Source organism: Parasteatoda tepidariorum, chromosome 7 (assembly GCF_043381705.1).
Source record: "Parasteatoda tepidariorum isolate YZ-2023 chromosome 7, CAS_Ptep_4.0, whole genome shotgun sequence".
In the NCBI taxonomy this organism is placed as follows: Eukaryota; Metazoa; Arthropoda; class Arachnida; order Araneae; family Theridiidae; genus Parasteatoda; species Parasteatoda tepidariorum.
In genome coordinates this window covers 25,370,573-25,387,362 of record NC_092210.1, presented here as the reverse complement: position 1 = coordinate 25,387,362, position 16,790 = coordinate 25,370,573, and the positions used below count along the sequence as shown (strand labels likewise).

The window sequence follows — 16,790 nt, the reverse complement described above, 5'->3', positions numbered from 1 at the left end:
AATTGAGTCAGCTGTTCAACGCCAGTTATAATATAAAAAGCGTCGACCCAAAATATATCGTCCGATTTAGTGATATTATTTTAAAAAAATAAACTTTCAATCTTCAAAATCCTTAATTTTTCTAGATTTAAACGGATTTTCATATTGCTAAAGATTAGAAGACCTTAATTTTGGGATTGTTTTCTTCACAAATCACTACTTTTTTTGCAGAATTATTATATTCAGAGCAGTCACGAGACTTTGTGAAACCCCCAGGAAGAGTATTTTAAAGGAAAATTAAGTATTATTCTTTTTTCACGGTTCCAAAGAGAATAGCTCATTAAAGTTCCATGCAGAATTGTATCATAACGTTGTATTTATGGCATCCATATGAAGAAAGAGTATAATTTGCACATTGAAAGAATAACGCAAAGCAACCTAAATCGAGCACAAATTTACAATATTCGTTGCTATTATTTTTGCTTTATTCACGATGCTTAATTTTGTTCTAAATTATAGCTTTCAAAATAACGCATCTATGTAAAAATTAACAGTAATATTAAACTTTCTATTTAGATGTTTAAAAACATAAATAAAAGCATACGTCTATCTCACTGCGTGACATAGTAGCAATATGTTAAAATATAATAACTTTATCAACTTAATTTAATAAAAAGTTAACCATTTTTTATGTCATTATTATAATATTACTTTCTTTATGATAGAATTACTGTCATTATTATAGTATATAGTCACTATTATAATATTATTTATAGAATTATTATAGTATTATTTTTACGTCATTATGGTATTAAAATGTAAAGTATTTTTGGTGAAAACAAAGCTACAAAATATAAACTTAAATTTGATGTTTTAAATCAAAAAGCATTGTATGTAAAAGATTTGCTTTAAAACTCGTTTACCGATCTAGTTGGGGCAAATATGAGCAGCAATCTACTTGCCTATCCTGTTCACTCTTAACATCGATACTTAGTAATTAAAGTTTGTATTTTTATCTAGGAAAACAACTAGTAATCTAAAGTAAATTCAAATTGTATAGTTGAAATTTAGAAATATTATAGGAAATCACAAACAGTTTAAAGCTATTTTCCATAAACAAACACTTGCGTAAAATATTACAAACTTATTACTTACCTATCTAAACTCATAGCCAATATGGTAAAAACAGATGTGGATACAGTCAGACTAGCAAGAAAATTACTGATGATGCAGAAAGTTCCTCCGAACGGCCAATGGCTATTCAACATAAAAACAAAATTGAACGTGGCATTTCCACTCGCCAACAAAAAATCAGCAATCGCCAAGTTCAACAGGAAGAAATTAGTAACAGTTCTCATTCTCCTGTGTGCCATGATTATCCACATGACTATCACATTTCCAACAATTGCCACAATTATCATAATCGCAAAAACCATAGTCCACAAAAATTGTTGATACCAAGGAAGAATGTAGGGTTGGTTGAAAATACTACTTGGAATCGTATTGTTGAAGCACCTTAAATATATTTCCGAATAATTCAAAGCGGAATATTCCGGGTCAACTTCCATTTCATGCATAGTGGTCAGATTTTCACTTAACAGAGCATTGTATATTTCCTTGCAACCAGATGCGTTGGAATATAAGATCTCTTCTGTTGTAGAATCCATGTAGGCTTCTAAGAGATCGATTTCTTTCGGTTGAAGATTTCCCATTTCAATTCATAAACCAAGTAGTAATGACTTATTTTTTAGGTAATCATTAGTTTGAGAAATTATTTTTTTTGAAACTATGCTGGCTGTGTAAAATTATACAAAAAAAATTGAATGTAAGAGATCATCCAGATGCTTTTGAGAATGAAAAAACAGGTATTGTAAAAAAAATATCATTCTTTGAACGAAGAAGCGGTTTCAGCTGTTTTTTAAAAGTCATTAATAATGATAAATAAGACTGCTATTAACCACAAATTATGGAAAATAATAAATAATAAAAAATAGGATTCTAGTTTTAGATGTAATTCAACTTAAATGGATATACTCTCTTTAAAATATTTATATAAATAACATTATATGTTAATAGGTAATTAATAAATTTGAAATGCGCTCGAATAAAAACTTAATCACTGTAGTTTCTGAAAATGTCAATAATGTAATCCAAAACTTTTTGCGTTTTTGATTTCTTCAGAACTTAGTCTTCAGATAAGCTTATTCAAAAGAAGTTAATCAAAATCAGCTGAAACAAATAAAGTTATGATGATATTCAGCATAAATGACTTCTGATTACACGAACAGCGAACGATGATCATTATCTGAATTGGAGACCAGAAGTAACGTTTACTGTATTCAAGATTCCAACGTAAAGTGGGAAATAGTGAAGTCTGTTGCTTTTCGCTTCCTTGGCTATTCCACTTGTCAGTTTCAACCCCACTTCTACTATTTGTCCGTAAACGAGGTTTATTATTTCAGTCTCTTTTGCGTGCAATATTCATTTTTTTTTCGAAGTGTAGAAGTTATTTTATGGAAGCAGAAATAAAATATTTTATTTCTTCAAAGCAATAAATAGCCACTTAATTTTAAACATATTTATTGTAAGAGTTTTGTGTTTAGTGTGTGAAGCGGCAAGTTAAAAATGAAGATAATTTTCAAAAGAGTTTTTTTTACACGATTTTTTTTTTATTTTAACCATTTTTTTTAAATAATGTAATTTTTATGATTCATGTTAAAGTCATAAAGATATTACGATTATATTAATTTATTGCTTTATTTGCTAATTTTTATAATTCGTATTTTTTTGAAAAAATATTAAATGATCATTAGTTTTTTTTCGGGGGGGGGGGGTTTTTTTTNGGGGGGGGGGGGATTTTCTTTACCCATGACTTCCGAACAATGTTTTTTGCGAAACGAAATGAGTTTGTGAAATGCTAATCATCCCTGTCGGTGGATTATTAAAAATTTCGGCTCTTTGTGAACCAACAATGTCATTTTACAATGCATCAGACTTAGAGGAAAGGTTTGTAATATTTTCTACACCTGACATTTTTTAGACTTATTGAAGTAAGTCTACGTATCGAATAAATAATGTGTCATCCCGTTTGAAATTAGTCTAGATTTAAGTTAGTTCATTATTAAAGCAACAATTGCAAATAGCTTTATAAAAGGCTAATTGCCACAGTTCTGCACATTATTTCCTAGCGTAATAAGCTAATTAAAGAAACTTTAGGATATTTTAATTCATTTTATAACCGTCATTGAACATCCGAGTCAATTTTTTTGGTTTGTGCCTATTAATGTTTAACAACGTAGCCTTGTAATTTTGAACCCAATCTTAAAAACAAGGGAACTCTTGGGTCAAGTATTGGAAGAAATTTGCCTTCGTGTAGGACTTTTTGATAGAAGTTACCCGCATTTGCGTTACATGGTGAGGAAAATCACGAAAATCTGTCTTGGTTAGACTGACGGCAAAGGGACTCTAACCCATGATCCGTCTACCACTGAGGATACTTTACGTCAGCACTGTGGTCGGTGCACCGGATGCGGGATTCGTATAGACACATCACCGCTAGGATTCGAACCCGGTTCACCTCATTCAAAGGTGAACGCCCTATCCCCTGAGTGAACAGTCTATTCTTAAATTCTGAGAATGAGAGTTACATGGCCCTCTAAATCTCCTGATATAACGCAACTAAATTACAGGATTACCTGAAAAGTAACGCCGATCCCACAAAATCAGTATTTTTACATAAACGTTTTATGTCAGCACTGTGGTCGGTGTGAGCTGGGTACGGAATTTGTATGTATCCACCAGCCATCGCTGGGATACGAACCCGACTCACCTAATGAAAAGTCGGACGCTCTATCCCCTGTGTCACCACGACTCAACTTAAAGATATTGTAAATTTCAACGTAAATTTAAAAACCCGATCGTTATTGAGAACCTAAGTTGCTAACGCTACGTTATTGAGATCGTTTTTCAAATTGATCCTAATTTTCAGTAATTTTTGAAGCTTATTTGAAATAATGAAAAATAATTTCCAAACGGTAGCAGACCAGTTTTTTTAATCTTATTATCAATTGTCTTTCAGTTTTTAAATAATGAAATAAAATTTTAAATAATTTAGTAACCCTTCTCTATTTAAAGCACCGGCATTACAGAAGTTTCATTTCACGAAATCTTAGCAAATTCAACCTGGCTGAGTCTCCGCACATTTTCTAGCTTACCGAAAAATTAGCTGATTATTATGAGCTTGAATATTTGAACTTTTTTTAAATTTAATCTGATGTAATCTAAAGTAATTGAATCTGATAAGAAAAAAATTTTTTTTTAATTAATGCATTTGCAGAATACAGTTTGCAAAAGACGGATTTTTTCAGTTAACCCACGATGCATCGATGTTATATTTCTGTAAGAAAGGAAAAGATTATAGTAAACGTTTAGAATTTATTTACATTTTGTCCTTCAATAAAATTACATAATTTAAAGAGATTTTTTTTTAATATTGCATCCCTATTGTACCATATTCTATAATGCATCCATTATATCCCTGACAAGTACGATACTGCAATAGAGAATTAACACTGTACAAGTTTGAACGTCTTTTCTGTAGTCTCTGAGGACCGTTCCCTCTATAAATTGCTCAAAAAGAGGCGCCCATTTTCAAGACTTGAGAAAAAAGTGATTTTATGAATGAAACGTAAGGATTCGAACGAAAAATGAAAAAGTAAAGGGGCGAAACGAAACTGAAAAAAAACCGCAACAGCAGAGAAAGAGTTCAAAAAAGAGCTTGGAAATGCATTTTACCTTGATTTAACCCTTGCAGCCACTGTGGTTTACCTTGTTCTGTTTTTCATCTCACGCTCTGTGTTTCTCCTTGTTCTATGTTTTTAATGTTTTGCTTCTCACCTTTATTTTTCCATCTTTCGTTGGCAACTTTACATTTCATATTGTCAAATCACTTTTATTTCCTCTCGCTCACATCTGTAAATTCTTGAAAATGAGCTCATGTTTTCAAATAAATAAGTACAATTAAAAATCACATTGAAAATTAAATTGAAAAATGAGTGCTTGAAACAGCTCGACTGTTATTTCCAATATGTATATCTTTGAAACGAATTGAAGTTTTCAATCAAGTAAATTTTCTATAAAAAATTTTATTCTACGAAGTACTTGGTTACTGATTCGATAATTCGACTCACTGAATTTATTCGGTGATTCGAATCACCATCTTGCAACTGACTCGAATCAGGATTGATAGAACCAGTTGATTTTATTGTAGTAGATTTAAATTATAATCGATTAATGTTTCACCATTTCAGTTTTTTTTCACAGTGACGCTATGTCATTATATAGTTAAAAATTTCTTGTAAGACCTTAGAGATTCTTACACATTCATTATTAAGATCTTAAGATTTTTCCATCAAATAATTCGATGAATTCAGATAAAATGTAAACAAAAAACAGCAATGCATTTCTTTTTTGTAGTTTCTTAGAAATTACCATAGTTAAAAGTACTTATAACATCTAACAACGTATACAATATAATTATACGAAAAATAAGTGAATTTACTTGAAAGAACTCATTAATAAAAAAAATTATCTATTTTGTTCTTTTCTATTGACTTCTAGTAAAAGGAAAAAGAGTACTATGTAAGTCAACTGTACTTAGAATCAAAGCTGAAAAGTGTTTTGAAACATTTTATGCAAATCACGTGAATCGCAGTTGAGTCGTTAAGTCATGTTATTCGAATTTGTGATCCAAATTTCTCGATTCGAATTGAGATCATTTGATGATTCGAATCATTTAATTCGAAACATTAATCTGAATCACTTGATTTAAATCACTGGTCAGAATTACTTGATCTGAATCAAATGATTTAAATCAGTGATCCGTATCACCTGAATTGAATAGTGATTGGAGGAATCACTTAAAATGAATCATTGATCCAAATGCTTATATTCCAATTACTGATCTGAACTCTTTGATTCGAATAGTGATCCATACCGCATATTCAAATCAGTGACTCGAAACACTTCATACAAATAAGTTATACATATCACTTCATAGGAATCAGTGAAGAAAAACGAATAATTCAAATCAGTGATTCGAATCGCTTGATTCGAATCAGTGGCCTGAATCACTTGACTCGAATAGTGATTAGAATCACATGATTTGAATCACTTGATTCAAATAGTAATTTAAAATATCTGAATCACTTGATTCTAATATTGATTTGATTCACTTGATTCAAATAGTAATTCAAAAGATCTGAATAACTTGATTCTAATATTGATTTGAATCACTGATGTCAATCATTTGATTCACATCATTGATCCGAATCGCAAGATTCGAATCATTAGTCTGAATCACTTGATTCGAATAGTGTTCCAAATCGCTATTCGAATCAAGTCGAACTATTCGAAGTCTATCGAACTATTCGATGATTGGAATCTTTGATCTGAATCACTTGATTTGAATACTGATCCGAGTTACATTGTTTGAATCAGTGATTTCAATCACTCATTTCAAATAATGGTCAGAAACGCATAATTCGAATCACGATCTGAATTACTTGATTCGAATAGTGATCCTAATCGCTATTAGAATCAAGTCGAACTATTCGAAGTCTATCGAACTATTCGATGATTCGAATCTTTGATCTGAATCACCTGATTTGAATATTGACCCGAGTTACATTGTTTGAATCGGTGATCTGAATCACTTTATAAGAATCAGTGATTTCAATCACTCATTTCGAATAATGGTCAGAAACGCATAATTCGAATCACGATCTGAATCACTTGATTCGAATAGTGATCCAAATCGCATATTCGATTCAGTAATCTGAATCACTTCGTAAGACTCAATGATCCGAATCGCACGATTTTCATGAGAGCTAGGAGGCTGGAAAAAGAGGAACATCGCTTGTTCACGATAAAAAGGAGTGACAATTATATACTAAGGAGTGGCAATTATATAATTTTTTTAGTACCTATATACTAATAGGTCGAAAAACCACACTTTCCCCTGAGGAGAAAAAATATTCCCCCAATTTATTTTTCTAAAAGATTTGCGGCTGCTTTAGCTCTTGAGCAATACTCGTGTATTCTAGTGTTGATTTTATTATTTCAATGTTGTTTTATTTGAGGGTTTTTTACACAAAAAGGTAGTATTTTTTTACAACTATGAATTTTCAACTCCGTAGCCTAGTAGTTTTGAACTAACTCCAGAAGATAAGGAAACTCCTAGATCAACTATTGAGAGAAATTTGCCATCATGCATGAGTTTAGGATGAAACTAACCCACTTTTGCACATGCTTAACTAATTGTAGTGATATTAAAATAATGTATTTATATAGGTACTAAAGCAAGAAGTTTCTTTTCGAGGTTCACAGAAAAGTATATGAATCAAAGGCTTTACAGGATGCATAGAAAAAAAAACTACTGTTCATAAAAATATGTTAGTGTCAAAAAAGCCATTCGAAAGGAGCTACATAAGCAGTTTCGGGAATTGGTGAACGCAAAGAGCACTGTTTCATCTTATTATTTTTTTGCACTATATTCATATTAATATTGAAAAGATATTTTTGTATCATCAAGTGATACATAAGCAATTACGGGAACTGGTGAACGCAAAGAGCATTGTCTCATCTTATTATTTTTTTAGCACTATATTCATAGTAAAATTGAAAAGATAATTTTGTATCATCAAATGATGCATAAGAAATTTCGGGAATTGGTGAACTCAAAGAGCAGGGTCTCATCTTATTTGCTTTTCTTTTGCACTATATTCACATTAAAATTGAGAAGATAATTTTGAGTTATCCCTTCAACACAAAGACAAATACAAGGAATAATTATAAACATTATATTTTTTAATTGAAAATAAAATGGAAAATAAAATAAAATTACTGCCGAAAAAATGTTTAAAAAAATATTTCAGAGTCAATTTCATAGTAGTTCAATCACTTTTATTAAATTAATTAATTAAACTGATTTGAATTATTAAGTGATTCGAATCAGTAAATGATTATTTGAATCAACAAGTGATTCGAATCAAATCACCAAAGTAAACTGATTATATTGAATCGAAACACCTTGATGATTCGTTTGCCCAGCTCTACTACGAACAATAAATTAAAAATATTAAAAGTACTTTTAATTCATTAATCATTTCTTCAAGAATTTGAATACAAATTTAAATAAGAGATGTAAAGCATTTTTTTCTTCTTTTGCCCGACATTCTTAAAAACCATACCTTTTCAAAACATTCTGAATAAAAAATATACCTTTCCAAAGCATTCTGATGACTTCTAAAAATAGATTACTTCAAAATTCAGTTATTAATAATTTAATTTTCTACTTTATTTAGTAAGTAGTGATTTCTTTTTTTAATATCTTGTATGCAAATAATAAGTAAGAAAATAAATATGAATTCCTCTAGATTTTTTAAAACATTCAAGTTAAACTCATAAATCTCAATTAAGACAATTTCTTAATAGGATTAGGCTGAAATATTTAAATTGCTTACTTTAATCCTCTTTTCTTGTCTATTCTTAAAAATGTCATCTCTTAGAAAGAAATATGTCAGTATTTTTCTTTCAAGTCGAAAAACTTAAATAAGGAACAATTTTATTTATTTCAGCTCTCTCTAATCTCTTTAACATTTATAGTTCCCGTAATTGTCGCAGATTTTCTTGTCTGACATTTCCTTCGAAATTTACAGGCAGTGTAAGCAATATTGAACAAAATTTCCCTTCAGTAAACAGACATATATTAGGAAAAGGGAAATAAATTTTGCATACAAAGCGATCGACGCATATAAAAATATGAAACATATTTCAATTTTTCTGAGTTTTATTTAAAGTTTTTTACACTGCCTGTTTCTTTAAATAAAAATTCTTTATTTAATTATTTCTCAACTGAGAGCATGGAATTTTTAAATTTACAGCTTCAGTATTTAAACTTCGTGCATTGAAATCTCAATCTGTACAAAAAAGGGGGTAATTAATACTACCGGTCAAAATTGCGAAAACGAGTTCAATTAAGATCAACATTATTAATGCGCTAATTAACATTAATAAGAAAAGTGTTTTTTACGAAAAATATGTATCACATCTAATACGTTTTTTTTTATCAATTGAACTAGCCGCCTTCTGTCGCCAGCTGCTACACCTTTTTAATTGTAATAGCTGATTTAGATTTCGTTGTCTTTGCCGGCGTTAATGTCTGTTTTTGAAAGTAAAATGATGATTTTTTGTGAATAATATGCCATTTTTGTAACTGCTGTAAGTTTGCAACAGTTATCCATGACTATTAGGTCAAGTTCAACCTAACTCTAGACAGCGTTCTCTATTATTATTCTGAAAATGGCTCAAAACATCAATATGGAAAAAGCAACAATTTTGTGATAATGAAAAGCATTAGTGGTCTAAAATTTTAATATTTAAAAACTTATTCCAATGCCGCATTGTCTGAAAATGTCGCCAAATTGGTGATTTTTTTGAAAAAAATTTAATGACTTTCAAAGCATTTAAATTATTTGTCAGTTCTAAAGTCCAGATAATTCTTCACGGCAGGATGGTATATATAGTTTGAGATTATAGTTTTGCTTCAAGTGTTGGGCACTTAAACTGTGGCTATTTTTTCTTTGCTTGACGAAAGAGCTTCAAGAAACCATGTTAAAGCAGACCATTCAACCAGCTCCAATCAACTTAGATTTTGATGAATATTAGTACACAGATTGAATTTTTAATGCTGATTTCAAAAATATTTTAAAAACTTTTACATTTATGCGCAAATGGCTCTTTTGCCACTATTTTTATTCACTCTTCAAGGGCTACTAATCGCTGCAATATTTGAATTAGAACAGGGGTCATCAAAGTATTACTACAGGTCAATCTGATCTAGGGAGTCGATGATTGAATGACAATGCTATTAAATCACAAATTTATTGACAGCAACACAGTGCATACAATTTTCGTTTGGATTGCTATTTGTTATTGCAGTATATTAAATACAGTTTAATTACAGATTAAACCTTATTTAACATTACAACTCATCATTACAGCTTATTTTAGACTGTAATATATGGAGAGTCATTGAAATATCAGTTGAATTTGTTTAGAGATGCTTTTTAGCTGAATGAGTAAGTTTAGGTCAAATAAAAAATATTACGTAAAAATATCCAAAATTTCGAAATGCCGCACTTCCTTTTTTATTTCCATTTTTTCCAAGCTTGGTTAAAACTGGCTTCAAACTTGTTAATTCTATTTTAACACAGTCAAAAAAATAGACTGAGTGTGGAGCTCTAAAGCGAATTAAACCTGAAACTAACAAATTTCGAACTAAGCAATGCAAATTTATCCTAGCGTTATTAATCACATCCTTCTCATTACTTAAATAAAAATTTAATTTCGTCCAAATAAATTAAATAATTTAAAAAATAGGTAGGTATTTTTAACAGAGGGGTTCGATAACAAGATAATATTTTTGGGGGTCGATGATCAAAAAAGTTTGGAGCTCTCTGTCCTGGAACAATATTGTTTTTGGTTCAGAATGAAGTAATCTGCCATTTAAGCATAATTTAATGCTACTCCTCAGTAAAAAGGCTTATGTGTAATTTTTAATCAAAGAAGTTAGTAACTTTAGCAGCACATTTCTTGCTATTTGCCCCTATAATTTCCCAAACAATTTTTTTTAATTATAATTTTATAGTAAAGGACGCAGCTTACAGTAATAGCTTTAAAAAATGAAAAATATCTGAAAAAAATACAAAATTTGATATAACAAGTGCAAATTTTGAAATGATGTATGAAATTTTAAGAAAACAATACTAATCATAAAATATTAAATACAAATCAGTTCAAATAATTTATATTGGAATGCTATACTTTGAGAATATTTCTTCACTAAAATATTAATCACAAAATTATATACCTAACTCATCAATGAACTCGTATGCTCTTCTTGTTGTGGTGGTAATAGTAAAGAATAAGCAACTTTGTAACTATCTATTTTATAGCCAGCCTGAAAAGGATGGGCCTTGAATCAAATTGTTTCGTCTCCTTTTTCCAATATACCTATTCCAATATACTAGTTTGCATTATTACGAGATGCACTGTAACTACTATATACAGATGTAAATTTAAAGTTATGGTAACTAATGGAATAAAAATATGCAAATACGGAAATTTTTTCAACTGTACTTATGCGTTTTTCTTATATTTTCAATATTTATGACGTCTGGAAAAAATATATACTTGTACCAGAAATTCTAGTTGTAGCTGTAATACTTCATTATTTCAGTGTCACTGATGAAAACAATTTGTCTTTTACATTAGCTTTACAGCATTCATACTTCAACATTTATGTCTGGGTAAAATTTTTACTTTATTATGCAATGGTCTTGACTAAAATAGCTTTTAAACTGAAGTGGATGAATTTTTAAGAAAATCAGCTGCTAACATTACTCGACTCTGAAAAATAGAGTTAATAAACAAGTTGAATATTTATTTGTAAAAGAAAAATATGTTTAAGTTACATTTGCTTTTATTTTGAACAAATTAAAAAATATAGATTGTTCGAAGGGAAATATAAGATGAGATACAGCAATTGACGCTTGGATCAAAATGGTGATCAATGAGCCATTTTTGGAAACAAAGAAAAGCTTTTAATTTTTAACTCTTTCTACTAATTAATATTATTGATATATTTTAAAAGTTAGAATCAAAAATTTTCCATGATGAGCAATGATATACTATGACAAAAATTGCTTTTCGAATGTAGTACCTGCTTATGAAAAGTTGTTGTTGTTCATTTACGCCACACTAGAGCTGCACAATGGGCTATTGTCGACGGTCTGGGAAACATCCCTGAGGATGATCCGAAGACATGACATCACAATTTTGATCCTCTGCAGAGGGGATGGCACCCTCGCTTCGGTAGCCCGAATACCTGCAAGCGAAGTCGAGCACTTTACGGTAGAACAGTTTAACGAGGACCAGTACCGCACACCCTCGGTCCCTACGCAGACTGATCCAAGTGGTCACCCACCAGCACACTGATCGCAGCCAGTGATGGTGATCTGCTGGGAACCGTGTCTTAACGATCAGTCCACTGTGGGACGCTTATGAAGAGAGATAGGCTTACATGATCACAACCCATTTATTAAATAATCTATTGCATAAACATTTATAAAACGTAATTAATAATGCACAAATAATTACATTTTTTTTAATATTTTTTCCTCAATTAGAACTTAAATTTAAACAAGTAACAATTTTGTTCGTTTGCGTAAACAAGTTAGTGTTTAATTATTGAAATACGAAATAACTAATGACAGACTCATATTGTATTAATGACGGCGGCACCATCAATCTTTATGATGAACAGAATTTATAGAATATTTTTATTTCGTACTTGAGACAAAAAATAATGAAAAAAGGTTCTACACAATTCCATTTCCATAAAAAAGCACTCACAAAATTTAAGATATTTCCCCGAAAAAAAACATTTCTTTCGGCTTGAATGATTCTAAAAAAGAAAGACTGATGGCATAGAACTAAAAAAAAAATTTTTTTTTAGATCCATAAAGTAAACTTTACAGAGAGCTTTATACATCTTTAATACAGACGTGTATGAGATAAGCATCATTAGACTTGTATAAAACTCAAGAATCCACATCAATGTGTTTCAACAATAATACTAAAAAATATTACGGTTTACTTTACATAAATATATGTTGAATATTTACCTTTTCTATTAGAATTATATTCCATTAGTTTTGAAGGGGCTATGTATTTACATATACATCGCAATAAATTCACATATAAATTAAAAATTTGCAAAAGAAAAATTTCAAACAAATTAGAAGCTTCGTTAATTTAATTTTATTTTTGGTAATCCTCTAAACATGCAACAGCGCAAATGTACTGCTTATTTTACTTTCTCAACGTACACATAAAAATACTTTTGATTGTACGTTTAATATGCTATTATTTTAAAATTATGTTACAAAAATACTACTATTTTAAAATTATGTTACAAAAATACTACTATTTTAAAATTAGGTTACGAAAATACTCCTATTTTAAAATTATGTTACGAAAATACTACTATTTTAAAATTATGTTAAAATATATAGTGTTGTTGTTTCTAATGCCACTTGCCAAAACCAGTAAGCGTGCTTGGTAAAACCAAGTGAATTTTTAGGCAGTGGGGGTGCTTCTTGCTTTTCAGTGGAGACAGCTATGGCCAACAATACGACTTCAGTCACACACATCTCATAACCCGCTTATAGGACGGGGCCCATTCATTAGCCCTCACATCATCACGTTTGACTTGAACCAGAGAAAGATCAATCCATGGAACATGGAAGACTTTGTGACCCAACAGATAGATTTAACTTGCACCAAACACCATTTACAAAACGGGGAATCTTCGGTCTGCGGGAATCGAACCCACGACCTCTTGGACATGGGTCAGACTCCCGACCTACCAGGCTATCCCTGCCTTTGTTTATGTTTTTCTTTTACTATCATCTACGTCATCTTACGTCGTCTTAAATTCCATTAAAATTATAAGCCAACCCCTGAAGTTGTTATTCAAGTTACCATTATTAATTTTTTTAAAAATCGTTTTAAAAAAAAGATCTTTTTGTTTAGTATACGTATAATCATTATAATACTATGTGAATATCTATTTTTTCATTCGGGGTCAATAAAAAAAGAAAATATTCAATAAATTAGCAGTGAACAATGATACGAAATTCAGCACAAAATTGAATGGTATCTACCGACACAATTAATAAAGCTAAAATAATTTCAATTATTACTCGTTGCCTTGCTCGGTGGCCTAAAGTAATTAAATTAAGCAAAATTTAATTTCGTATTCCATCTTACTTCTTCTACATTTTTTGCCACACCATTGCAATTCTAAGTCATATAATTTTTATAATTTTATCGTTTGTGCAAAAAAAAAAAATACAAAAAAATTACGAAAAAAAAAATACATTTTGAATTGTAATAACTTTAAAACAAGTGGGAATCTCGAATAAAAGAATCGTAGATACATTAGAACTATCATAGATATTATTAGAATCATCGATACAAATAACCCTTTCTGCAGGTTAAATTCAATTCTGTAGGTGCATTTCTCCGAACTGCAGAGCAGTCCACATGGTATTTTTACTACAAGTTTAATTTTAACATTTGATTATCACTTCGAACATTATGAAGTTCTTTTATCTCATCATAATCCCAGTACATTTTCGTAATTTACAGCTTCTAAGTATTATATTTTTTAACGCAGGTAAACAAAACGTAACGTTAAATTCAGCATTTAAGTGCAGACGATTTTTTTAATATACTTATTTATTTGAAACTTAAGATGTTTATATAGAATGAACATCTATTTTTAACTCAAACGAACATGTCATGATCCTGGTAAACAAGTATTCCGAAAGAAACGCTGATGCAACATTCCGAGTCATAAAATAAGCTGACACTCATGGTACCGGGGAGTCTTTAATGTAGAATTTCATTACTTCCTCGGTTAAGAGCTTAGAGGTATGTTGATTTGACATGCAGTATGAACTTTAGTACCGTGGCTTGTCTCTTAGTTGGTTCTCCACCTATTGCTGCTATTTGTTCTTCCGATTTCATTTTGGAATGTTTGGAGCTTCGGATCTTTTTCAAGGGAGTAGCAGAAATATTTTCTCGTTTGAGCTACTATTTTCTCCTTGAGAGAGAAAAACATGACTGAAAAGCGGTTTGTTTTTCCATAGCGAATTAGAAAAGCGTTAAGACTTTACTTAGATCACATATAGCCTAGAAGAACACACTGGGGAACAAAATTTATGTTGCATTTATAAAAATACTTGATCGTGCCTAATTCGGTTATGAAGATTTCAAATCTGAAAATGGTTTTGCTCCTGAAACTACAGATTTTTATTAAATGGATAATTTTAGTCTATTTTTTTGTCGCAGTTTAGAAACGTTATATGTAAGAGAAAATGGTAAATGTTCCAGCAAATTGTATAGGAGTTAAGGCACATCATCAAGGTTAAAATTGCGTGAGAACCCTTACCGGGACATGTCATTAATCGTGACTTCTCTGTTATGACCTCTTTAGCAACACAGGAAGAAAATATTCATAATATGGAAGCAACCGTAGCGACATACGGGGACATTTCTGGACATGGGTTCCTATGCGATTTTAATCCTGATGATGTGCCCTAACTCCTCAAGACGTTTGTTACATTATTTATGCTATCCCTTTTATTCATAACCTTTTTAAACTTGTACATTTCGACAAATAATGCAAATAATATCATTTATAAGAAACCTGCAGCTTATAGAGATAAAATGATTGCAGATAAACCAACGATTCAAATGTATATCAGAGCTATTGAAAACATTCCATGAAGTAGAAAAAAAAATTCACTCCCTAATGTTATTGTTCTTGTAAATTAAAAAAGAAAGATTGATAAAGAGATCTTTTGTTTCTTAGATTATGTTGAATATCTAGTTAAAAAGAGAATATTTGTGATTTAAAGAGAAATAGAGCTTTTGAGAACAACAAAATGACTTCATAATTTAAATCATTCTTTCTATCATGCAAGAACATAAAATGCAGATACCCACAAATTTGCTAAATTGAAGTTTATTCTATGTACCGAGAATGCAATTCTATTTGTTTAAAGATCTACTCATATCGATCTAGTCAGTTAAAAAAGATAGATATAGGAAGTAAATTACAAGTCCTTCCGCAGACTCTTGAACCAAATTTTTGTTAAAAAGAGTGTATGAGAAGCAACCACCACGCGTTATAAATAACCTTTATTTGGCCCTTTTAAAAAATAAAGTCAAGTGCAATAAAAAAAGTCAGTTCTTCCTTAAGTCTTTGGCGAAAGTTAACGGAAAAATAATTTTAAACGCCCACATATTGTCTTTCAACAGTTAATAAAAGTGTTTATATTTTATTAATTGAAATTTATTAAAAGGTTAGAATCTATTTCAGGAATTAAAAATTTCCATTAATGCGTTTTTCTGGAGAGAGAAAATAATTTCATGAACATTCAGTTCATTCAAATGATACCACCCATGTCCAGGTAATTGAACAATTTATCTTGGTTTAAGGGACACTAAATAAAAATGTTCAAGCGAACTAATCAACCATCTGCAATAAGTTAAATACAATTTTTTTCAAATGTATCTACAGGGAATTAAATCGAATATTACTCATGTCTCAATTTCTTGAGTTAGACAGGAGAAACTTCTTTATCAAAAGTAAAATTTTCTTATCAGCAGCAAGGATTCAAATAAGGATAAACTCCTTTTTTTAAAATTGAACTACTAAGAAAAAAATTTATTTATAAAAAGTTAAATAATCATTCAAATCTTAAACAAATTTAAGATTTGAATGATTAAAAGCTAGGAAACATGTAATGCCTATTAATGGCATCTAATAGTAAACCGCTTTTTTCCGATATATATTATTCATTTTAAATGAAATACAATTGGTGCCAATTATTAGTGACATTATTAATTAATAATTCGTTCTCCATGCTAAACTTTAGACCTTCACGCTCAGAAATTAACATATTTTAGCAATTTTTTGTTTAAATTTTGATATAGCAATAATGAGTCATATTATAATTCATGTGAAAAGCATTTAACTTAAATATATAAATAAATATGAAAAACGTTAAAATTAAAGATGTTTTCCATAATTAATATTCACTAATAAAATTAGTAATTATATATATTTATATACATATATATAACACCGTATAATTAATGCTTAATACTCCGTAAGT

General features: G+C 30.0%; 1 protein-coding gene across 1 annotated transcript in view; it reads right to left on the bottom strand.

Annotated features, from left to right (window-relative positions):
* Positions 1-2,352, bottom strand: part of LOC107444192 (tachykinin-like peptides receptor 86C) — an 80,649-nt gene extending 78,297 nt beyond the window's left edge. The window contains exon 1 of the mRNA XM_016058278.4: positions 1,135-2,352. Within this exon, the coding sequence (XP_015913764.2) occupies positions 1,135-1,691 (557 nt within the window). The 5' untranslated portion in view covers positions 1,692-2,352. The remainder of the gene's footprint in view (positions 1-1,134) is intronic.
* Positions 2,353-16,790: the final 14,438 nt, after the last annotated feature.